Source organism: Zootoca vivipara, chromosome 10 (genome assembly GCF_965207765.1).
Source record: "Zootoca vivipara chromosome 10, rZooViv2.hap1.1, whole genome shotgun sequence".
Taxonomy (NCBI): Eukaryota; Metazoa; Chordata; class Lepidosauria; order Squamata; family Lacertidae; genus Zootoca; species Zootoca vivipara.
Genome location: NC_142593.1, coordinates 6,549,262 through 6,573,750, shown reverse-complemented (window position 1 = coordinate 6,573,750; position 24,489 = coordinate 6,549,262). Strand labels below are relative to the sequence as shown.

General features: G+C 45.2%; 1 protein-coding gene across 2 annotated transcripts in view; it reads left to right on the top strand.

The window, feature by feature from the left end:
• The window catches only part of SLC28A3 (solute carrier family 28 member 3), a 43,480-nt gene that overhangs the window by 8,264 nt on the left and 10,727 nt on the right, over positions 1 to 24,489 (top strand). For both annotated transcript variants that reach the window (XR_015945975.1, XM_035099899.3), the window contains exons 3-13: positions 1,045 to 1,124; positions 1,866 to 1,957; positions 6,165 to 6,354; positions 8,480 to 8,624; positions 10,503 to 10,616; positions 14,225 to 14,302; positions 16,835 to 16,915; positions 19,270 to 19,350; positions 21,096 to 21,221; positions 22,462 to 22,592; positions 23,609 to 23,777. Coding sequence is in view for 1 of the 2 variants with exons in the window: in XM_035099899.3 (XP_034955790.3) it covers positions 1,045 to 1,124; positions 1,866 to 1,957; positions 6,165 to 6,354; positions 8,480 to 8,624; positions 10,503 to 10,616; positions 14,225 to 14,302; positions 16,835 to 16,915; positions 19,270 to 19,350; positions 21,096 to 21,221; positions 22,462 to 22,592; positions 23,609 to 23,777 (1,287 nt within the window). In the remaining variant the exon portion in view is untranslated. The remainder of the gene's footprint in view (positions 1 to 1,044; positions 1,125 to 1,865; positions 1,958 to 6,164; positions 6,355 to 8,479; positions 8,625 to 10,502; positions 10,617 to 14,224; positions 14,303 to 16,834; positions 16,916 to 19,269; positions 19,351 to 21,095; positions 21,222 to 22,461; positions 22,593 to 23,608; positions 23,778 to 24,489) is intronic.

The following is a 24,489-nucleotide window of genomic DNA, read 5'->3' as shown; positions in this document are numbered from 1 at the left end:
AAGCACTTCATGTTATAGCAGACTTCCTCAATGTGGTTTCTTCCAGATCTTGTTGGACGCCAACATTCATCAGCCCCAGCCAGCATTGGTAGGGGTTTTAGTCCAGCAGTGGCAAGACTTCGGGCTTTCAGATTTCAGTGGTGCCCTGTGCAAAACCAAAATTTGATGTGCCCCCTCCTCTCACATCTCATTCTTGGTTATTGTTGCAGTGTCCCCGGCGCCCAGTGTAGGTGAACCAGTTGCACCCCTCCTCAAATCTGCCTCCGAGTTCAGCAACATCTGGAGGACACCAGGATGGGGGAAGCTGTGTTTAAAAATCTGGATTTTTTAAATAAAAAATGGGTGGGGTCAGGAGGAGTTTACCCATTTCCATCTGCCCCACAGTCGTGACAACACTCACACACAACTTCCATCTTGCAATAGCTGTTGAGAGGAGAATTTTCATTTGGACCATGGTGCAAGGAAAACCTCTTCCTGTGGTCATGATTCTGATCCCCTGCTGCTTTCTTTTTCTTTTTAAAATAATACTAAAAGGTGATGGTGTTTTTAATATAACAGCCCTGAGTCTATGTAGTGTTAGGTTAGTTTGAGGTCATACAGGGCCGAGCCTACGGCCAGGCTGGGTGGCGCAGGGCACCAGGGCGCCGGGCCACCAGGGGGGCGCCGCGCAGCTGCGCCCGCCCACCCGCCGCGCAGCTCCACCCGCCGTGCAGCTCTGCCCGCCCACCGTGCTGGGAAACGGGGCAGGGGCGCCGGAGGGATCCGTCGCACCACGGCGCCAGGGCGCCAGATATACTTAAGATGGCCCTGAGGTCATATATGTCAGCAGAGGTAGGTGCCTGGAACTGGGCTGCAGGAAGGGATGGAAGTGAAATTCGTTTATTTTCCATCTTTAAGCAGACAAATCTGATTTTCACCTCTTGGATATGGCTGGGAGGGTAGTTTTCCTTCAGATTGTGCACTCAGTTTTGCAAGAAACAGTAGCTGAGGATGACATATTCAGGATTCTTCTCTGCTTCTTCCCACCTCCCCCAACCCACCCAGCTTGATACAGGCATCAGTATTGAAGGTGACCAGGAAGTGGACAAACATGAATCAGAAAACAAGGACTTTGGATGCAAAGGGTAAAAAAATCATTCCGAATTTCCCACTACCACTTTCAAGTGAAATGTCACCACATAGCTGTGTTCTGTGTTTGCCAAATCAACATTCAACACCGTGGTTCCAAAGGTGTAACTGATGTGCAAAAGCCTATTCCAGAGATCATCACTTGACTTTGAACTTTATCCAAAACTGTTATTGCTTATTTCCTCTAAGTAACACAGAGGGATGTATTCAGGGCTGCTCCATTTTATTCTCACAAAAGTTCACTTGGAGAGATAGTGACTTTCCCAAAGCTATAGAGTGAACCTCATAGCAGAACTTCCAACATTTAAGGCCCCATATTTTATACAGAATGTCAGAGATCAGGGGGTGGGGAAGCTCAGGCATGGGGACCAAATGCAGCTCTCCAGGACTTACCGTACTTTCTAGTTGTTGGGACTCTCTCCAATCTCCAGACCACAACCCTCACCACAGGCTGGAATGTGTCCTTGAACTGGAATAAGGCTTCCTGCCTGTCTGGATAAAAGGCTGAGAATCTGTGTGCCAATACGTTTTTTAGTGACTCTGCTCTGAAGGCAGCACTTTACAAATCTGTGAAATGGGTCCAGAGCTTTGGGTCCAGTCTGCTTCCTTTTGGGCTGTTTCAGGGAAGTCCCACTTCAGCTTGGAGAAGTAGCTTGCTTCAGTTCGCTATTCCTAGTCCTCTGTTTGTCTTCACTTTTGTTTGCTTTCACCCACCATCTTTGCTTTTGTCATTCTAGGTGTTTTGAAAAGAAATACGATGCAGCCTTACACTTTTTCAGGAAACATAAAACCAGAATTCGATATGTTATTTATGGAATACTAATAGCAGGTATTTATTGGACATCATAGAAAATGACAATCTCTTAGTTTTATCAAGAGTTTGGATTTGTGTGTGTCTGTTTGAAGCCTGAAATTAATTACACAAAACGGAATAACCTTATTAGACAGCAACTGAGACTTATTTGTCGATTGCATACCATGTAGAATAGTAGTGCTACTTATCATTAGGATCTACAGAGGAAAAGATATGATGTACGCTTACATTATTATTATTATTATTATTATTATTATTATTATTATTATTATTATTACATTTATACCCTAACTTTCTTCCAAGGAGATCAAGATAGCATTCATGGTTCTCCCCCACCCTCATTTTATTCTCACAACAACCCTGTGAGGTAGGCTGGGCTAAGGGACTGCAGCTGGCCCAAGGTCAGTGAGTTTCATCACTGAATGAGGGTTCGAACCCTGGTCTCCCAGATCCTAGTCAAGAGATAGACCTAGTCCAGAGTCCCACGAGTTCCAGCCAGCGTGGTCAAAGATCAGGAATGAAGAGAGTTGGACTTCAACAACATCTGGAGAGCCACAGGTTCTCCATCTCTGTCCTAGTCCAACACTCTAACCACTGCACCAAAATGGCTTGATGTGATATACATTTTTTCAATATAGCTCAGTTGGTAGAGCATGAGAATCTTAATCTCAAGGTCATGGTTGGAGCCCTACATTTGATATTCCGGCATTGCAGGGGGTTGGACCTCTTGATGATCCTTGTGGTCCTTTCCAACTGTAGAAATACTTTGATTCTTTGAAATCTCTGTGTAAGATTTCAAGAGATTGCCACCTACTTCTAAACTTACTCAGTGTGACCCTACATATACTGGTATTTATTCAGAAGTCCTATTGATGGGATTTGCTCCCAAGCGTGTACAGGATTTCATCCTAAATAATCTAAATTACCCCAAAAGCTCACTGGAAAAACTTGTTGGCTCCCTGCATTCCTGAACCTCCCACATTTTGGGAATCATTGGTAGGGCACCTGCTTTGCGTGCTGAAGAACTCAGGTTCAATTCATGTTATCTCCAGTAGGGCTGGGAATGTCTGCTGTCTAAAATGCTGGAGACCCACTGCCAGTCAGAGTAGACAATATTGAGCTCCAAGGACCAATGGGTCTGACTCAGCAGAAGTCAAGCCCCGAATGTTCATGCGTTCAGTTAAGTCAACCAGAAGCACAGTTGGTTTGTAATGATTTTAACTCAACATGAAGCCAGACTGCTATCGATATCATGATAGGTAAATGAACTTATATTTGAGCAATATTGTTTTGTAAACTCCTTTTTTCGTGTAATAATTCTCCTGGAGAAAATACATGTTCGCACTGCAAGTTGTAAAATGAAGCTGGCTGTTCATTCCTACCTTTTGCTCTTGGATCAGTGAGGTGTTTCCTCCCACCTTAATCTTTAATGAAAACACAACGAAGAGAGGATTGCAGAAATGCCATGCATTAATTTCACATTATCCCACATGTAGGTACTTGCCTCACAGTGCAAAAGAAAGCACACTTCATTTATTTATTTATTTTTGCGATGGGAGCTAATATTTAAGGATTCGGTTTCCATGTCACTAGCTATTTGCATAACACAGGCTCTGGGGCATGTAGTGAGAAAAATCTTTGAAAACGTCTCTCTAAATAATTGGTTCCTTTTCATAATCACTTCTGTTGTTGTCTGAAGGACTTGGGCACTTATTTTACTGGTGATCAAAGAAACTTCCTCATTTAAATATACCATGGGAGAAAATGAGCCAGTAATGTATCCATTTTACCAGAACATCAGGGCCGTCTTAAGCACCTCTGGCGCCCTGGCGCCGTGGTGCGCCGGATCCCTCCGGCGCCCCCCCTGCCCCGTTTCCCACCTCGGTGGGCGGGCGGGCAGGCGCCGCGCTACTGCCGAGGGCACTGCTGGGGCGGAAGAGCGGCCGGCGGGCGGGCGCAGCTGCAATGCGCCCCCCTGGTGGGGCGGCGCCGTGGCGCCCTGCGCCACCCAGCCTAGCCATAGGGCCGGCCCTGCAGATCATGAAAGACCCTGAATGCAAGGGCAGAGGAAGGGAGGTGTGGTTGTGCGGGCCGCCCCAGGTATCACCACTGAGGGGTGTGACAAAATGCTGGGCAGCACTCACCGCGGGGCCTGCAGCGCGCCCGAGCCACGCATCTCTCCTGGGAGTGATGGAGGTGGCTTGGGCGCCCACAGGCTCTGTGCTGTCCTAAACAGTCCACCCGCTGCCTCCCCCTCAGCTGTAGGGTGGCTGAGTGGGAGAAGGCAGGCAGATTCCTCGGAGGCCTCGCAGAGCGTCCTGCCCCAGCTGGCCCCGCCTCTATGGGCGGTTGGCCCCACCCCTGGGTGCAGGTGCCCGATCGGCTTGCTCCGCCGCTGCCTCAACGGAAGCCAATTCTGTCTTAAATGATCACATTATACTACAGAATAAAGAATGGTTTTGCTAAGTCATGGCTTTTCTTTCATTAGAGCTGCTGGTTCTTCCAAAGCTTTTCCATGAGCCTCAAAAATTGCTTCCATTCAAATGACTGAACCTACCCTAGACCATAATACAGATTGTGGTCTACAGGTAGCTGGGCCTAGACTGGCCAGGTCTGCAGTTCTTGCATTATCCTCTCCCTTTAACAAGAACAGAGACTGAATCACTATGAGTGGGATTCAGCTAAGTTTTATTCAGAGTAGATGTGGTGCTGTTTTTACTTAAATTATAGTAATTATTTCCAAATGTGCATCTATATATATAAATTAGCATATGAGAATCTTGTGTTTTCTTTTTAAAACGTACCTTTTGTGTGATATGAAGGTATGTGCTGATGGGGAAATGTTGCCCTTGGGGTGGAGCTCACAACTCCTCTCTGATCAGCAAGAGAGAATTTCAAATAGATACCACATATCAACAAGTATAATGTGATCAAGTCTTCTTCTAATTTTCTTTGTCAGTGAAGCATGGAAATTTGGCTTAGTTAAACATTAGATGTGATCGTGCTAGTGGTCCTTTCTGCTTTACTGGGTAAGGATGCTTCCACCACCCTCGCTCCATAATAATAACAATAATAATAATAATAATAATAATAATAATAATAATAATAATAATAATTTATTTTTACCCTGCCCATCTGGCTGGGTTTCCCCAGCTACCCTGGGCGGTTCCCAACAGATTATTAAAAACACAATAAAACATCAAACATTAAAAACTTCCCTGAACAGGGCTGCCTTCAGATGTCTTCTAAAAGTCAGATACAGTACAGTAGCACCTCGGGTTGCGAAAGTGGCAAACCCGGAAGTGCCGCCACACACGCACATGCGCAGAAGCCATCCCTCCAGTTGCGGAAACCTCGGGATCCAACCAGAGCTCCAGAATGGATTCCATCCGCAACCAGAGGTACCACTGTAGTTGTTTATTTCCTTGACATCTGATGGAAGGGCGTTCCACAGGGCAGGGGCCACAACCGAGAAGGCCCTCTGCCTGGTTCCCTGCAACCTCGCTTCTCGCAGTGAGGGAACCGCTAGAAGGCCCTCGGAGCTGGACCTCACTCTTCCCCCACATTCCAGCATAGAAAGCTGCCTTAAACCAAGCCAGACAATTGAAGAAGAAGAAGAAGAAGAGTTTGGATTTGATATCCCACTTCATCACTACCCAAAGGAGTCTCAAAGCGGCTAACATTCTCCTTTCCCTTCCTCCCCCACAACAAACACTCTGTGAGGTGAGTGGGGCTGAGAGACTTCAGAGAAGTGTGACTAGCCCAAGGTCACCCAGCAGCTGCATGTGGAGGAGCGGAGACGCGAACCCGGTTCCCCAGATTACGAGTCTACCGCTCTTAACCACTACACCACACTGGCTCTCGGGTCCATCTAGCAGTTAGATTCTAGCTCAATGCTGCCTACAGTGATTATCAGGGTTCCTGTAGGATTCTTTCCCCAGCCTCACCTAGAGATGCCAGGGATTGAACCTGGAACCTTTTGTGTGCAAAGCAGTTGCTCTCCCACTGAATGCTTCCCCAAACATTGGCTCATCTCGTATGGAAAGGAAAAGTGTGTCAATGCAAGTAGCACTGTTTGAAGTGCTGTTTTCCAAACAAAGGCTTGGATAATGGTAGCAAAGATGTTTGAGGGTTTTGTTAGGAGAGAAAACAAGGGAGGACATGTCTTGTATGGCATATATATGGCATATCTGATTTATGACTATGCTTGTTTCCATGACAGCTTATTTGGCCATGGTAATTGCGGCCTGTATCTTGAATTTTCGCAGAGCTTTGGCCCTCTTTGTGCTCACCATCCTGGGCATTTTCTTCATCTGCTGGGACTTTTTGATGGCCAGATATGAGGACAGAATCGCAGAATCTCTTTCCCCTTGTGGGAAGTTCCTGGATACCCAATGGTTTTGGCTGAAATGGTAAACCACGATTTATTACTTTTTAAAGAGGCGGGGAATATAAATGCAGCTTTATGAACACTGAGGTGTTAGTTCTTGGTAAATGTCAGTGCCTTCTTAACCCCGCAGAAGTCAAATTCAGTATATATAGCCATGACAGGTAGGCAAGAGCTGGCAACATTTGAAGCCACCTCTGCAGCTGTCTTAATTTCTTAACACAGTTTTATGTGCAGCACTTGGCAGATTGCAATGTTTAGCTCATTGGTATCGAAAGGTTATCAAAGTCCCCCTATGAGGGAACCTCTCCTATTCACTGCCACAAGGAGTAGTGATGGCCACCAACCTGAATAGCTTTGAAAGACTCATTCATGGACGATAAGACTATCAATGGCTACTAGCCAGGATGACAACAACGACCTCCACTGTCGAAGGCAGTATGCCTCTGAATGACAGCTGCCGGGAATCACAAGTTGGCTGTTGTGCTGAGGTGCTGCTTTGGGGCATCCCATAGGCACCCATAGGCCACTGAGAGAACAGGATGCTGGGCTAGTTGGGCTTTTGGCCTGATCCAGCAGCCTGTTCTCATGTTCCTACATTCTTAGCAAGAGTAAGCCAGACTAGTTTTTCCTTGCTTTTTGGCAGCCATAAATATATGCCTTGTCTTGTTTGTAGGTAAACAGGGAGGAAAAATAGGGGGTTTGTGTGTGTGTGTGTGTGTGTTGATGATTTCTATCAGTTTATTTGTTTTAAGGTAATTATAAAGTATTTTAAAAACATTTAGGTGGGACGAAACATAACCTGAGAGGTTGGCATGCCTCTCAAAGGTCACGTACCACTGAAAGATGCATGCCTATATTCATGCCTTAACATTCAGGTGGCCTTAACATTCTGATCTTATGCATGTTTACTTGGGAGCAAGTCCCATGGAGTTCAGCAGACCTTAATCCCAAGAACATATTGTTACACATACTCCAACTGATGAGCAGAAGGAATTCACAGGAGTCCCAGCCTTGGGTTGGGTTTTCATGGAAAGGAGGTCACTGGAGCCTTATGGAGCACGGACACTCCAATAGACCTTGCCCCACCATTAGGTTTTTAGGTGGAGCAACAATACCACAGCCTTGGATTCTCACAGACAGCAAATCAGGCCTTTGTGTGACACCTGCTCTTGCCAGGGGAGAAAGGGAGGCCTAGCCCCTTCATCTAAGCATCACCTGCTAGGATAATGAAACTATGGACCAAGTTTACTTAACAAAGCAAATCCTTAACAGACCTAGATAGTGCCATTAATTTAACAAAGAAAGCAGTTTGACCATACCCCTCAACTGTCCTGGTAAAACTGGGGTGTCTCTTTTTTGTGCAAGAGCCCAGTGCCCACTTTGGGCACAGCAATCTCATGCAGTGCCCCAAAATGGGTGGTTTGGGGCACTGTGCTCTTGTGCATGGTCTCTCGGGGCCATGATCTTACGCAGATCACGTGACTTGCGTGGGAGTGCAGCCCTAGAAGACACACATCCCGGTTTTTCACCTTGAGGGTATGGTTTGACTATTTGAATAATCTCTGCAGAAATTCTGTCATATGGATATAAAATCACAAGCTTGAAGAAGCCCCTCAAAATCCATTTAGTCTAACCCCAAACTTATTGCTTATTTAGCCTTCCTGGAAATAAACCTCAACTCAAACCTTCATTGGTTGGGGAAAAGCCAAACCAACCCCATCCCGTTCAAGTAAGAAGTGGGAAGCATACATTTCCGTCTCTCGTGAAGATGGCACAACCTATGATGACCCAAAAAAACTGAGCAAGGTTCAACCAGCCATCTGTTATGACCTGCATGACAACTCTCCTGCTGTCACACCCTAAGGCAAGGAGCAGAAACAGGAGAGTTATGGAGTCTGTGGTGGGCAGCCGTTCATAGAGATGGCGGGCTGCATTTGGCTTAGCGTGTGTGCTTTGTGAGGAAGGGTAGTACCACAATAGTGCTTCTGTTTTGTTACTGAAAAGGATTTGTGGTTGTTTCAGATTTAGTTTTATTGTGCCCCATGGTGAAACGCATGTAACATTTTTTTATATATAAATCAGTTGCCTAAAGCTGAAGGGAAAAGAAATTTCAACCAAGATGATGGTTGTAAATCTTTTTTACCTAGGGCAGTGTGGGTATCACTAGCAGCTGCCATCGTGTGCTGGCTTGCCTTTGACACTGCCAGACAAGGAACCAACCAACTCATTTCCTTTGGCGGCCTCATAGTGTATGTCCTCTTGATGCTGATCTTTTCCAAGTACCCAACTAAGGTGAGTCCCACATTTGTTTTGTCCGTGGATTCATGTACTAACACTTGGAGCCCTCACGATTCAGCTTACTTGCAGCAAGATTCCCAAATAATAATGTATCTGTTGCCAACAAATACTCAATTTGGGAGTCAAACTAAGTCAGAGGCTTGATGCGAGTACTTTTGAAACAATTTATTAAAAAACACTCTAGGCAGATGCTTTTATCTCCTATGGTCACAGCTGGCCCAGGTCACTCAGAAGGAAATGATTGGGTTGCACCAGAATCTTGAAGATGCAGCCTAAATTTAAGAGGGCTGAAAATACCCTAAACCTAGTCAGGGCTCCAGAAAGGTATAGAAACAAGCCACAGTGAAGAACACAGAGGAAGGTTCATCAGAATACCTAGAAATGCCAAACTGCATCTTTAAGGGCCTTCTCGGTAGTGGCACCCACCCTGTGGAATGCCCTCCCACTAGAGGTCAAAGAGAACAACAATTACCAGACCTTTAGAAGGCATCTCAAGGCAGCCCTGTTTAGGGAAGCTTTTAATGTGTGATGGATTTCTGTATTTTAATGTTTGATGGATTTCTGTATTTTAGAATTTCTGTTTTGTTGGAAGCCGCCCAGAGTGGCTGGGGGAACCCGGCCAGATGGGCGGGGTATAAATAAATTATTATTATTATTATTATTATTATTATTATTATTATTATTATTATTATTATTATTATTTAATAGAATCCAGTGTCCCCTTCACTTTGTTTTATGAATATCCCAGCTTTTGAGAGTTCTGGTTTGGGGGGAGGGGGATACAATCATCTGCTACAATCATCTCTGCTATGATATACAATAGAAGATTGTTCTTTGATCACCAAAAAAGATCAGCTAACTCTGACTTTCGTGCAGAGAACCAAGGCTTTCATCGGAATCACAACCTTAATCCACTGCCCTAGTTCACCACAAGTCACTGAGCTGTTTACTAAGATTTTTAAGTATCTTTGTATATGAGGAAATAAGCAACATAGAAAAGGAACGGCATACAGATACAAATTCTGATAGTTGTTAAACCACTTTACTGGGACAATGGATGTCTTGATTTTAACCCATAATCCTCCACATAGTATTCCTAAAAACACCAAGTGATAATAAGCCAATCATCTTGTGTTTCCCCATGAGCCTTATTGCCCCTAATGGCATAGCTGCCAAGTCTCCCGTATTCCCCAGGAAACCCCCGTTTTTCCAGCTGTCCCCAGCCGAAATTTTTTTGTTGTTGTTTTTCCCCGGTTTATTCTGGCGCAGCGGCTATTTTGGAACTGGGCGGAGCATGCTCAGAAGCGACTTTTGATGCTGCTTTGCCCAGTTCCAAAATGGCTGCAGCGCGACTTCTGGTGCGACGGCCATTTTGGAACACGGCAGAGCAGCATCAAAAGTCGCTTCTGAGCATGCTCCGCCCAGTTCCAAAATGGCGGCAGCGCTACTTCCGGTCTGCTACTTCTGGTCCAGTCCCTTATTTCTCAGGCCGGAACTTGGCAGGTATGCCTAATGGGCCAGTTCTGTTACAATGAAATCCAAAGAGAGTCACCTGACCCCACTAGCTTTAAAATAGTGTGTGTGTCCAATTGTCAGTCAGCATTGCTACTGAGCATGCTCAATCCTCAAATAACTGTTTTAGGAAGGTGTTTTCTTCTGGTCCCCTTAGTTTTAAAACATTTTTGGTACTTCTGCAAATCATGGGGTTTTCCTGTATCTGTAGATTTTGCTTTCATGTTTGTTAGTGGCCCTGTTTGGACTATAATCTTGTTCATGCTCAGCACCTGAGATTGCTATTAGATTGGTCAAATTTGCTTTCTAAATCAAGTGCCTGACATTCTTTTTGCTTTCTTTGTTTTGATGCACGGCTAGGTTGTATGGAGACCAGTAATTTGGGGGATAGGACTACAGTTTATTCTTGGACTAATAACTTTGAGGACAAAAGTAGGATTTGATGCATTCAGTTGGCTTGGTGGTCAAGTGCAGGTAAGCTTTTTTTTTTTTTACCTATTTGCATCAGCAAGAAAAGCTGAGTGGGTGGCTACAGAAGGAAAAAGAGAGCCCATGCGGGTGGCTCCATGAGGAGCTATCCCAAAGTAGGTTTATCTGCCATGTCCTGGGGGCTGAAGCATATTCTCCAACATGTTACAAAGGAAGATCAGGATGTGCATCTTTTGGGGCTATGCAAGTCACATGACTCACATGAGAACACCTCCCCCCCCCCCAAACACATGTATTTCGGGGCTGTGTCTTTCGGGTGATAGAGTGACTGCTGCTGGTCATGTTAAAGGGGGACAGAGTAAGAGAGAGGAGACCTTAGATCTAAGAGATCCATCCCATGGTGGACAAGAAGGCAGTTGGGGGGGGGGAGATATTCTCACTAGCTCAGTGGGGCAACCCTGATGTCGGCAGAGGTTGACTGAGGGAACCCAGAAGTAAGCTTAGAACAAGCAGTGACACTGCGGTGGGAGCTCACCACCCGATGTCACACTGCTACTCATGGAGCCAGGTGACATGTGCGAGTCCGAAAAAGGTGTGTCTTTCAGGGGCATACTCTCGCGGGAGCCAAAACAGGACACCCTGGGATCCAATCCGAAGCCAGGGTGGCTTCTGTAATTCCAAGATGTCCTGCTTAAAGTGGGAAAGTGGAGGGAAGCAGTGCTGAAGGGAAGCAGCAAAGTAGATCACTCATAGAGCGATTACTTGGAATATGGCCTGATCCATGTGTGTGACTCCTGACCAAGATGAGACTGTCCCCTTTTCCACCAGGGCTCCTGTATCTCCATTTCATGGAGGATAAGACCTTTGGTGGCTTCTTGCCATGATGGCTATTGCTCGGCCTCCACAGTCAGAGGCAGCAATGCTTCTGAATACCAGTTGCTGGAAACCACAGGATGGGAGAGTGCGCTTGCGCTCGAGTCCTGCTTCAGTGGCATCTGGGTGGCCACTGTGAGAACAGGATGTTGGGCTCAATGAGTCATTGCCATAGCAGGTTCCATTTTAGAAAAGGCCTTTCCTTCAATGTGGGAAATGGAGGGGCTCCCTCTGCTAAGATAGTTCTTGTCAGGATTAACCAGTTAAAACTGAAGTGTTAGTGCAAAGGTCTACACTAGGAGTGAGGAACCTTTGGCCCTCCAATTATGTTGGACTACAATTCCCATCGTCTGCAACCATTGACATTGCTGCCCAGCCTGCATGACCAATGATTGGGGATGATGGGAGCTTGAGTCCAACAGCGTCTTGAGGGCCACAGATTCACTGGTCTGGATTCACACCTGTAACCATTTGGATAAATTAAACATTCAGAAATATATTCTCTCATGCCAGGAAAAAAAGTCAGGTGAATAAGTAAGTGCAGGAAGTGCAGCATAGATTGTTTTTAGGAAGAGAAACAAGGAAATGTACTGGACGTGAACCTGTGCAAATAGAAACAGTACCTGAAGGAGTTGTTTATGATGAATGACATTCATTTATTTCAAACTACTAGACCTATAACAATGCAGCTCTAGAAGTTTTGAACATTTTCCATTTGCTGCTCAGAACAAGTACATTCTGTTGCATTTCTAAAAGCAGTAAGCTAACCACACTGACATTTAACTCGCGGCCTCACAATGCCTCCATTAGTTTAAAACCATCAGTCCTCTACCTTTTATACTAGCAGCTGCTTTTGTGGGAAGGGAGTGGAAAGCATGGCAAACAGACCTGAACTTAACTCTCTGGAAGACCCAGGTCCAAACACTGAGGCTGCACAATGACCATACATTTAAAACACTGTTGTTTGGATCAGGAAAAGCTCAGGCCAACCTAACACAAAATAAGAATGACAATGGACACTTCTCTTCGTATTCTGATGTGATGGACTTGAGCATCATTTCCAACTGGCTGTGCATGTGCAGGGATGCAGGGCAGGAGACGGATTAGGATTCTGCCTGCAGGTGTAGAAAGCCCCATTGAGCTCAATAGGATTTCCTCCCAGGTAAGGTTCCATCCATACATCGTTTGTACTGTGATTTAAAGTCATGAGCCCAAGAGGCGTTTTTTGGTTTGTTTTGTCCTGCCACTTTCCCCAGGAAAACTCACTGTTTACTGCTGAATCGAAACAAATGCCAATCTGGCTTTCTGTGGATCAATATTTGTTCTGATTCAGCACTAAATAGTGGGTTTCCTGGGGAAATGGGTGGGAGATAATAAACAACCACCTCTCAGACTTGTGACTTGAAATCATGAGACAAACGCAAGTATGGATAGGCACACAGTAAGTCTAGGATTGCATCCTTAGCCAGCTATCAATTCTGTTAATCCACATACGGCCACATGTATAATCTCTGGCAACATCTCTGGCTCCACTACGTAGTCCCACTGTATTGTTCTCAACAGATCCACCTACTGAGGCAGACCAAATGGGACTAGGGATGGGCGGTGGCAATTCAATTCAGTTCACATCTCAGGGCAAACTTACCAAATTCACATTTTCCAAAACAATATGTGAATTGAAACACACCCTCGAAATTCTTCAAAATACACACTTATCCATTTTTTGCAATGCATTTCTCCAGCCAAGTGTTGCGTACACTAATGATATACTACGGCAAAGTGTGAAAGTAACATGCAAAACTGCACAATATCAGGGGAATGAGGCAGCTGGACTGGTGACCGGGCATGACCACTGGGACCATATAACACTGGTCCTAAAGGATCTTCACTGGCTCCCAGTACATTTCCGAGCAAAATTCAAATTGTTGGTGCTGACCTTTAAAACCCTAAATGGCCTCGGTCCTGTATACCTGAAGGAGCGTCTCCACCCCCATCGTTCAGCCCGGACACTAAGGTCCAGCTCTGAGGGCCTTCTGGCGGTTCCCTCACTGCAAGAAGCCATGTGACAGGGAACCAGACAGAGGGCCTTCTCGGTAATGGTGCCCACCCTGTGGAACACCCTCCCATCACATGTCAAGGAGATAAAGAACTACACAATTTTAGAAGACATCTGAAGGCAGCCCTGTATTGGGAAGTTTTAATGTTTGATGTTTTACAGTGGTACCTCTGGATGCGAACCGGAGCCCCATATGCAACCAGAGCAGTACTCAACCTGAAGTACCGAATCTGCGCATGCTCGCCGCGCGATTCGGCACTTCTGTGCATGCGCGTGACATCATTTGGCACGTCTGCGCATGCGTGAATCGCCAAACTCGGAAGTAACCCATTCCGTTACTTCCGGGTTCGGCACATTTGTAACCAGTGTTGTATGCAATCCGCAGCATTCGTATCTAGAGGTATGGCTGTATTATGTTTTTATATGTTCTGGAAGCTGCCGAGATGGGTGGGGTATTATTATTATTATTTGTTTAGTTGTTTAGTCGTGTCTGACTCTTCATGACCCCATGGACATCATCATCATCATCATTATACCAGTGTGCAAAAATATGTATAGTAGGGGAAATTACATATAACATATATAGTGGAAGAATTTTGCACTAAAGTGCTTACAAGTTTTCACACTTACTGTGCCAATCATCTGTAGCACATTGTTGTCTAGGATAGATTTCTTCCCAGTGTTTTGCTTTGTTTTTAACCGTTTTTCTTCTTTTTCTTTTAAGACTTTCTTGGAATACACAGATGCTGGCTCTAAGTTTGTCTTTGGTGATAAATACACCGACCACTTCTTTGCCTTCAAGGTAAACAGTTATTCCTTGTGTTGTTTCTGGCATAGTGTCAACTGCACAAAGGCATGCAAATGTGGGAAATGTACAAGTAGTATCTGCAACAAAATGCTGCAGTGTGTTTCTCATTTTAGTACTGTATTGATGTTCAGGGCATAGCCAGTCATTCCCTTCAAGCAAGTCCTATGCTGGGGAATGGAATGGAATGGTGGCAATTCTATTCTGCTGAAACTGTGTGATACACTGATCAGAGTGTTGGGTCTGAAGGAAAGAGGGCCAGTTTCCCACAAGATATATTTCTGTACTTAATCTAATTCATGACACACATAAATACATGAATGAGTTCCCACTGTCTCTACCTACTATCTAGTGAAACCACAGCCAAGGGAACGGGATTTGGCACTGATGCTTTAGTTGAGATTTAGTTGGACTAAATAACACTCAGGGTCCATCCCAACTATACCATTACTGTATATGATTATCCGTGCTGATAGGAACAAACTTTGTTAATGATCTGCAGCAGCCCAGCCTCCAGCATAAATCCAGACTTTTTGCTTATATAACCCTTATATAACCCTATCACATATTCTTTTGATTTCCTTAATTAATGGTGCAATTTTCTTAATGGTAAGTTTCAAAAAAAAGAATCTGAAACTCTAGGGTGATTCTCAAGAGGCTGCTTTAAAAAGAAAAAGGGAAAGGTAATCTTCACCCTAAGTGTGCCCTCTCATTCACAAAAGGAATCAATAAAATCTCTCTCCAAGCTCCCCTCTCCTGTCTTAGACTCAGGAATGAGCCCAGCAATACTTGACCTCTTTGGAAGGGGATGTTGCCCAGCAACCAATCTTTTTCCATTTCTTTGGTACTTGAGCAGATGAGAGTAGGCAACAAGATCTTATTCTCTCTTCCATCTCTCTCTCTCTCTCAGCTCTTTCTCCACTGGATTGAGGAGACAGGTCAGACCAGATAATTGGCCTTCTGGAAGAAACTTATGTCCACCTCATCTGTATTTTTTACAACCCTTCTAGAACTTTTCTCAAGAATCTTCATTCTGAGAATGAAGCGTTCCCAGTTCCCCACTCATCCCCCCCACCCCCATTCATTATTTCTGTTTGTGATTACTCCCTCTTTTCATCGGCTGGCAAATGTATTGAAATCTGCTGCTTTCGAGAGGTGCCCATTTAAATGTAACTCATTCCCCCAGTTTACCACCTGGGATATTGTTTAGGATCCTTTCCAAAGGGGTGGATTCTTGCTTGTCCGTTTATTTTGCAAATGCATGTTCCATATGTGATTTAAGGGGGATGGAGGGGGCATGCTGTTTTGATGGCCACAAACACGTTTCTCCACCTTATTTTCAACCAAGGTGCTTTTGACTCTGTCCCAGTAATAAGCACGGAATGTATCAGGCAGATTTTTATTTTCAAAGCACTCGGTGTTCCTGCGCACCCTTGCGCAGCCCAGGAATACATTGCTTTGGTGCACCAATCAAAGGCATTCTTGAGGAGAGCAGCTGGCCCTGAATGACAAAAGCACTAAGCATTGTTTATGTGGCTTATTAAAAGGCAAAAATATTAGATGGATAGACCCTGCTCAAACATCCTTGATGTGATTATTGTCAGTGAGACAAAATGGGCCGAGACCTGATAATCCCAGCCTGCATGCAGTACCATTTATACACCTGGCAAATTTGTGCCAAGGAGCATCTTCAATCATTAAACCATCATATTGGATGGATCTGCCAATTCTATCTCCTTTTGATGCTCCATTCAGTATTCATTCTCTTACCCCTTTACTAGTACTGTATGCAGATATATCTGCAGCCTAACGTGGCTTTCACTTTGGGCACCAGCTGTGGGCCTCCCTTCCTTAAATAATGCAACAAAACAAAAAAAAAGCACGATCCTTTTGCCACAATCACCCATGCTTGAGCAACTTCCAGTTAGGCTGCTGCATTGTGCTGCATATGGGTCTGCCCCTGGAGAGAATGCTGAAATTTCAAACGGTACAAAATATGGTACCGGTTGATTGGCTGGTTCCTATGGAACTGACTGTATCTTGCCTGTAGTAAAGAGTTTCATCGGCTACTTGCGCAATTCAAGGTACTGATTTTTGACTTTGAAGTCCCATATTGTCTAGGCCCAGGTTATTTCAAAGACCACATCTTCGGCTGTCTGAACTTGCCTGTGTTTTAAAATAATATGCAGAAGCCTTGTTGCAAGTGCTTCCCTTTCAGAAATGAGGTGAGTGTCTACTGGGGAAAGGGCTTCCTCTGTTGTGGCACCCAGACTGTGGAATGCCCTCTCCAGGCACATCTACTATCTACACATCTTTCCCCACCCAGGCTTTCAAGTCTTTGCAGCCAGTGAATATTTACTGGTCTGTATTTATGTTTGTTCTTGATGGACTTTTGTGGTTTTCAGCTTGTCTGAAGGCTGTAGCACAGCTATATCCTCAGATTTCAGAAGTGCCTGCCTGTTGTTTCTCTCTGGGAGTTTAGAAAAAAGAAAGTCCTTGACCATGGTTTGATTTTTCGCTCCTAATTAGGTGCTGCCTATTATCATTTTCTTCAGCATGGTGATGTCTATGCTTTACCACCTTGGATTCATGCAGTGGCTTATTAAAAAGGTAACAAAGCCCCCAGGTACTTCCTCTAATACTTTTGCTGAATTGTAGAATACCCCTCCATTCCACTCTGTCTCTCACACAAAGAGGGCCCCACTCTGTGCCAACAGAGTCTGATTCTTTGGCTTTTGGACAACTTAATACATTTCACCTCCACTATCCAACAAATCCAGGCCCTCACCTGAGTGATATGAATTGTTGCCCATAGAAAGGATCTCCCACTCCTTGTCCACAGTAGCAGCAGAGCATATCCAGGTAGGGCTTGGAGATAAAAAGGTAAAGGTAAAGGACCCCTGACAGTTAAGTCCAGTCGCAAACAATTCTGGGGTTGCAGAGCTCATCTCGCTTTACTGGCCAAGGGAGCCGGCGTTTGTCCGCAGATAGTTTTTCCAGGTCATGTGGCCAGCATGATTAAGCCGCTTCTGGCGAAACCAGAGCAGCGCACAAAAACACCGTTTACCTTCCTGCTGTAGCAGTACCTATTTATCTACTTGCACTTTGACGTGCTTTCGAACTGCTAGGTTGGCAGGAGCTGGGACCGAGCAACAGGAGCTCACCCCGTCGTGGGGATTCGAACCGCCAACCTTCCAATCAGCAACCCCTAGGCTCAGTGGTTTAGACCACAGCGCCACCTGCGTTCCCAGGGCTTGGAGATACTCCTACCCCAAATCCTTTGTCAGTTTCCCAAACTTGGGTCTCCAGATGTTTTGGACTACAATTCCCATCATCCCTGACCACTGGTCCTCCTCACTAAGGATAGTGGGAATTGTAGTCCAAACACCCAAGTTTTGGAAACCCTGGTGTAGACAATACTGAGCTAGATTGTCCAATGATGTGATTCAGTATAAAGCAGCTTCCTATATTCCTAACACTTCCATTTATTTTTTTTAATTTACTCCATGTTTTTTCCCACTCACCAGTGGGCTCCCCATTCAAACCTCTTTGTCTTCTCTTCTCTGAAATCCCACCAACCCAAATTGTCCAGCTTTCAGCCTGTAATAGTAAACACCTGCCTGGCTGGCCTCACCCATCAAATATGGGAACAGGATAGCAAAATTTTCTTTTCAAGCACTAACTTCTTGCATAGCTTGAAGAAAAAAGCATCAGGCATAACTGTGATAGGTTCAGGCCCGTCTTAACCCATGGAGGCTAGTGGCGTGGGGTGCCACAGCGCCAAGTTCTGGAAGGTGACAGGCGAGAATCTGGGGAACACCGAACAAGCACACTGTGTGAGCGAGGGCGCGTGCGCCGCTCCCGCTAAGCATCGGCTCGGTTTTTTCCCTTTTAGCCTGCAGGCGCTGGATTCTGCTGGGTGCCAGAAGGCTCAAAGGGAAAAAACCGAGCCAACGGTTGGTGGGAGTAGCACACATGCCCTCGCTCGCTTGGCGCAGGCCTGCTCGCTTGGTGTGCTGCCTGCCATGGGCACCGTGGCACGAAGCGGCCAGCTGAGCCGGGAGGTGCCACGTCCAGCCTCCACCTCTTCCCTGCCGGACTAGCCACGCTCCAGCCGCTGCCTGCCTCCTCCAGCCCTAAAAAAAAGTCGAAAACTCTGGGAGAGGGGGGGGCACCAGAGGGATCTTTGCACCACAGCGCCAGATATGCTTAAGAAGGCCCTGGATAGGTTAGCTTTAAGTATGTAAAGTTGGCGTAGAATTCCTAGCCTGCTCTTTCTGGGGAGATTAGCAGATGTAGGTACCCTAGAGAATCTCTTACTATATTAATAAGTTGTAAGACACATTATCCAAGCTGTATTATCTGAATTCAGTAATGTGCCTTATGTGGCCATGTGACATTATGCAGATTGATTATTCAAACCTATGATCTCTGGGAGAAGATTCTAGGGGCCATCAGATATTCTTCTCCAAGAGCAGCCTTGGAAAGGGAGATCCATTGTTAAAGGGCCCCCTCTCCACTGCCACAAACTTCCATAGCCCTCCCCCTCCCAATGTCCTGCTGAAAAGAGTCCAGGGAGGTGCTGGATAAGGTAGCTGAACCACTTTCATTTCCCTACCACACGTTAAGATTTCAGCCTTATTTCTGGATTTGCTGCAACAGCACAATACAACTTGACAATTTCCAAAGTACCGCTTAGATTACTTTTGCTGGATCTCCCTGGCAACTGTCTGCATCTCTGCCCCATGCTTTGTGATTTCTTGCACTGCAATAAAATTATGTTTACATGGAATGACAAAAAGGACCTCTCCTTGTTTGACACTGAAGATGGAAAATAGTTACTTTGAGAAAGATGTGTAACCATCCTCCAGACGTGGCGATGACGCTTCTAGAATTTCACAAATGTGGATTAGCTTGAGAACACCAGGAAATTATTTTTCCACATTGCATCTTTCTTTTCTTAGGTTGGATGGGTAATGCAAATAACCCTAGGGACAAGTCCAGTTGAATCTTTGGTTGCAGCCGGCAACATATTTGTGGGACAGGTAAGCTGTGAAACAGGAAAAACAATCTAATACCTTTAGGGCAGATCCCTTATGAAATTAAAAATGGGCCATGTGATAAGGCACATCATTATACAAAACCATTCCCTTTTCAAAAATGGCAAAGCAAAGTACTAAAGCATTTCTAGTAAAGAGGCAGAAATTTGAGAATATTGTGCAGCAATCCTATACTTACATACTTATCCAGGTACACTCGTACCTGGGTGTAAGTCCCATTGAATTCAGTTGGGCTTATTCTGTGAAGACATGTATAGGCTTGCACCTATACATAGAATTACACCAGAAAAACCTTGACAGGGTCTATCCCTGGACAGCCTGGCACCTTCTCTTTCCGGCAGCAATGTCTCCTAGGCAGCAACTCCTCCTTACAAGGGTCTTGGGCAGAGAGTGGGGCAAGGCAGATGAAAAACTTTACCCCTTTAGGGTCCAGCACAGTATGCCCACCATAGTCATAGTCACCTTTGTTCTTAGTGATCCCCATTAAGACCTATTTGAATTACAGTGGTGCCTCGCAAGACGAATTTAATTTGTTCCGCGAGTCAATTCATTTTGCGAAAAATTAGTCTTGCGAATCGCGGTTTCCCATAGGAATGCATTGAAATTTCCTTTTTTTGCCCATAGGAACGCATTAATTAAATTTCAATGCATTCCTATGGGAAACCGCGATTCACAAGATGAATTTTTCGCAAAACGAATTCGTCTTGCGAGTCACCATCAGATTGCAAGACGCATTCGTCTTGCGAAAAATTCGTCTTGCAGGGCATTTGTCTTGTGAGGTACCACTGTAAACAGTTTGCAATTGGCAAGGACATTGGAGAACAGGCAAAACCTCGTAAACCTGGGGGCAGATTTTAGCCACCATTTCACTATTGCAATGCACCTTTTTTACCTTCCATGCAGCAGTTAATCAGTCTTATATGGCACTGATTTACATCAGTTTGGAAAACTTGGATGCAGGGAAGTCTGCTATATTGATACCATAAGGAGAGGTTGAAGAGCATCACAGGCACTTGTGCACATGAAACAAAAGGGAGAGAAACAAACGGCCAGATTCCAGATCTAGATGTATAGATGATGTGACAAGTTAATCCCATAGATTTAGCTAGCTATTATGTTACATTGTGTAATATATTCACATCTTCAACTGGCCAATAGATTGACTATGATCATTCCATTAGAGCACAAATGAAAGCAAAATGATCATTTGCCTACATTTAAGCTCTAATTGAATTGTCACTGGCTGTTTTTGCATTCCATTGCCCCTTAACACCATCCTTTACACTTTCCCCCTCTTAACACTCCTGCAGATCCCCCTAAGTGCATTTGATGAAGTGGTCTCTAGTCCACAAAAGCTTATGCCGTAATGACATTTGTCAGATTTGAAGGCTTTTTGCCATTGCCTTTAAGACTCTTGCCGTTTTTGCTGAAATAGACTGGTATGGCTACCACTTTGGAAATTGCCCCTATCCCAATATTTCTAGCTTACAGAAAGAAAAAGGAGATGATTTTAAATGTAAGGTAAAGGTAAAGGGACCCATGACCGTTAGGTTCAGTTGCGGACGACTCTGGGGTTGCGGTGCTCATCTCGCTTTACTGGCCGAGGGAGCCGGTGTATAGCTTCTGGGTCATGTGGCCAGCATGGCTAAAGTGTAATTTCATACTATGGATAAAATATGAGACAACATCTAATATGTGCTGGCTTGCCTTTTTGCTTCTTTTCCCCCCAGACAGAATCTCCTCTCTTGGTGAAGCCTTATTTGCCCTATATCACCAGATCTGAACTACATGCTATCATGACGGCAGGATTTGCCACCATTGCTGGAAGTGTCTTAGGAGCATATATTTCATTTGGTGTAAGTATAGAAACATGCTAGCTCTTAATTACTGTTTTCCATCCCCACCCGACTAGTAACAAAGAACATGAAATAGAAATAGTTCTCCCCTTACCTTCCAAGTCCCGGACTGCAGAATCCGGGACCGGCAGCCGTGTGACACAGGAAGTTGCATCGACGTAACTTCCGGTGTCGCTTTGCCCTTCTATGGGCACCAAAAATGGCCACCACCGGCTTCAAAAGTAGCTTCTACGCATGACCGGAAGTGTGTCAGCGCAACTTCCGGTGTCGCCACGCCAATCTATGGGCACCCAAAATGGCTGCCGCCGACACCGGAAGTCGCGTCTACGCACTTCCGGTCATGCGTAGATGCGACTTTTGAAGCCGGCGGCGGCCATTTTGGGTGCCCATAGAAGGGCAATTCAGAAAAAAATGGCCGCCGGCAGGAGAAAATAACGGAGAAAAACGGGAGACGAAGTGATACAGGGGACCACCGGGAAAAGGTAAGTAAAAACGGGGGGGTTTCCCGGGGAAAACGGGGTACTTGGCAGCTATGAGTTTTCCCTAACCACACAGATTCCTAGAAGACAAATCTTTCATTAACAGCCCTTTCCTGGGAGAAGGTTCCATTGATCTCTGTAGGCCTTGCTTCAGAGTAGGCAGTTTTCCTGCTACAAACCAATGTGACTATCCTGATTACATTTAAACCAGTTAGTGTTTTCAGCTCGACATGCATATATCTTGATCCAGGCAAGCCATGAATCTTTTTTTAAAAGATATCACTCAAACCTTTTGACCTATTTATTTCGTCAGCAGGGGTGCTATCTAGGGAGGGGCAAGAAGCTGAGCCCTCCCCAATTTTCAAAGAGGGGGTTGGCCCCCCTCAGGAGACGCTGCAGGGAGCAGCATGCCTGGCACGAGGTCACACTGGCCTGCACAGCTTTGGGAGGTGTGCATGACATCACACAGTCCACATGTGACATCACATGTGTGTTCTGGGCCCCTTCAATCTTGGGGGGCAACCTGGTGGCTGTGTTCAGCAAGGGTTACCACAGAAATGATATTCAACATCCTGTGCCCAATTCAGGCATAGGCAACCTTTGGCTCCCAGATGTTTTGGAACTACAACTCCCATGATCCCTCACCACTGGCCCTGTTAGCTAGGGATCATGGGAGTCATAGTTCCAAAACATCTGGGAGCCAAAGGTTGCCTATGCCTGGCCCAATTAAATGTTGTCCTTCTTCACCTTTGACATTTCAGATTCCAGCCTCCCACTTATTAACAGCTTCCGTGATGTCAGCACCAGCAGCTTTGGCTATTGCCAAGCTCTTTTGGCCAGAGACCGAACATCCCCAGATAACTGCACGGCAGGGTGCAAAAGTGGAGAAAGGGTAAGAAGATTTATACTTGCATGATGCAAAGGCTTAGGGCTTAGGCAGAATTGGGAAAAGTAGAGTAGCCTCTCTCTCATCACAAAAAAAGAGGACGTCAATTTGCATAAAATGTGTATGCCCTGATTTATAGGGTGAGGCAAATTTCAAATGCATTATAAGTAGGAAGTTATAAGTAGGAAGTTATATCAATACTTTGGCCACCTCATGAGAAGAGAAGAACCCCTGGAAAAGACCCTGATGTTGGGAAAGATGGAGGGCACAAGGAGAAGGGGATGACAGAGGACGAGATGGTTGGACAGTGTTCTTGAAGCTACGAACATGAGTCCAACCAAACTGTGGGAGGCAGTGCAAGACAGGAGTGCCTGGTGTGCTATGGCCTATGGGGTCACGAAGAGTCGGACACAACTAAACAACAACAACAGTGGAGAAGACTGTGATCAAGTGGCCTTTGTGGCAGCTCGGACTGCTGTCCAGGTGCTAATTGTGGGTGGGTGACTAACAACCTTTTTATGCTTCTTGTGGTTCTTTATCTTTAAGATGGACTTGAACGGGACTCTCAGATAGAGGGTTGTCCTCTGCCACTCTGGGGAAAAGACAATATGTGGTGTTGTTATACAGACATTCAGAAATACAATTGCAGTAAATTACATAACGAGCCATTTCCTGCCCTTTCACAACACCTTAAATCAGATAAATCAGGTCCTAAGATAACCGTCCCACTTTGCCTAACAATAGGGGCAGCTGTAGCTCAGGACATTCAGCCACGGGTTGCATCTTGTGCTGCTTGGCCCTGAGAAAGTGTGCACATGAAATGCTTCTAAGGCTCCAAAGGGCTCTGTAAGTGCTAAATATTGTTAACAAGATTAAGTACTGTACTGGTTAATTTTTCTGGTTGGTGGTTTTTTAAAAGGGTGATTTCTGCTGTCATTGGGGGGGGGTGGCAAGGGTTCCTACACCTGCTTTTTTAAACATCACATTAACCTGCACCTTTTGTTCTTGTTTTCTCGGTGAAGAGACTCAAAAAACCTGTTGGAAGCAGCCAGCCAAGGGGCTTCTGCCTCTATTCCTCTGGTGGCAAACATTGCTGTGAATCTGATTGCCTTCCTTGCCTTGCTTTCTTTCTGTAATGCAGTCCTGTCCTGGCTGGGAAATATGTTCAACTACTCACAGTTGAGCTTTGAGGTATTAATAAGCTTTGCTATTGTTGCTACTATTCAGTACAGCCATGGTAGATGAAAAAGACAGTAGATTATAAAAGGCTATTTGCTTGTACATACTGTATATTCCTGCATATAAGACTACTTTTTAACACTGGAAAATCTTCTTAAAAGTCGGGGGTCGTCTTATACGCCAGGTCATATTTCTTATACTGCGAGTATATCCCAAACTCTATATTTTTACTGGAAAAGTTGGGGGTCGTCTTATACGCCGGAATATATGGTAATATAAGGAACAACGACAATATACTTAAGTTTTACTCATGTCCTACAAGCTTTTAGCTAAGGCATGATCTCTCTCTTTCACACACACCCCTTACATAAAATAATTATATTTTCACATGAATCCCAGTTAGGCAATGCAAAGGGAGTCTGGCTGGCCACTTCTCGGGGATGTTGTCGTGCTGGACTTCCCACACTGCACCAAGTGAGGCTCAATGACCTTTGAGGTCTCTTCCAACTATGGTTCAGCTCAGTGGTGCTGCTCATTAAACCAATCCTTCTTTGGTCTGCAGTTATATCAATAATTTTTATTTGCTTTTTGCTTTTTTAGCACCATTCATTCAGCGAAGTCCTGTGACACTTCTGGCTTGCAAGACAGGATAGTACTACATTCAGTTCATCAGTGGAGGGTGTTGCCCCCTTCCTCTGTCACTTGTGTCCTTGGACTGTATGAG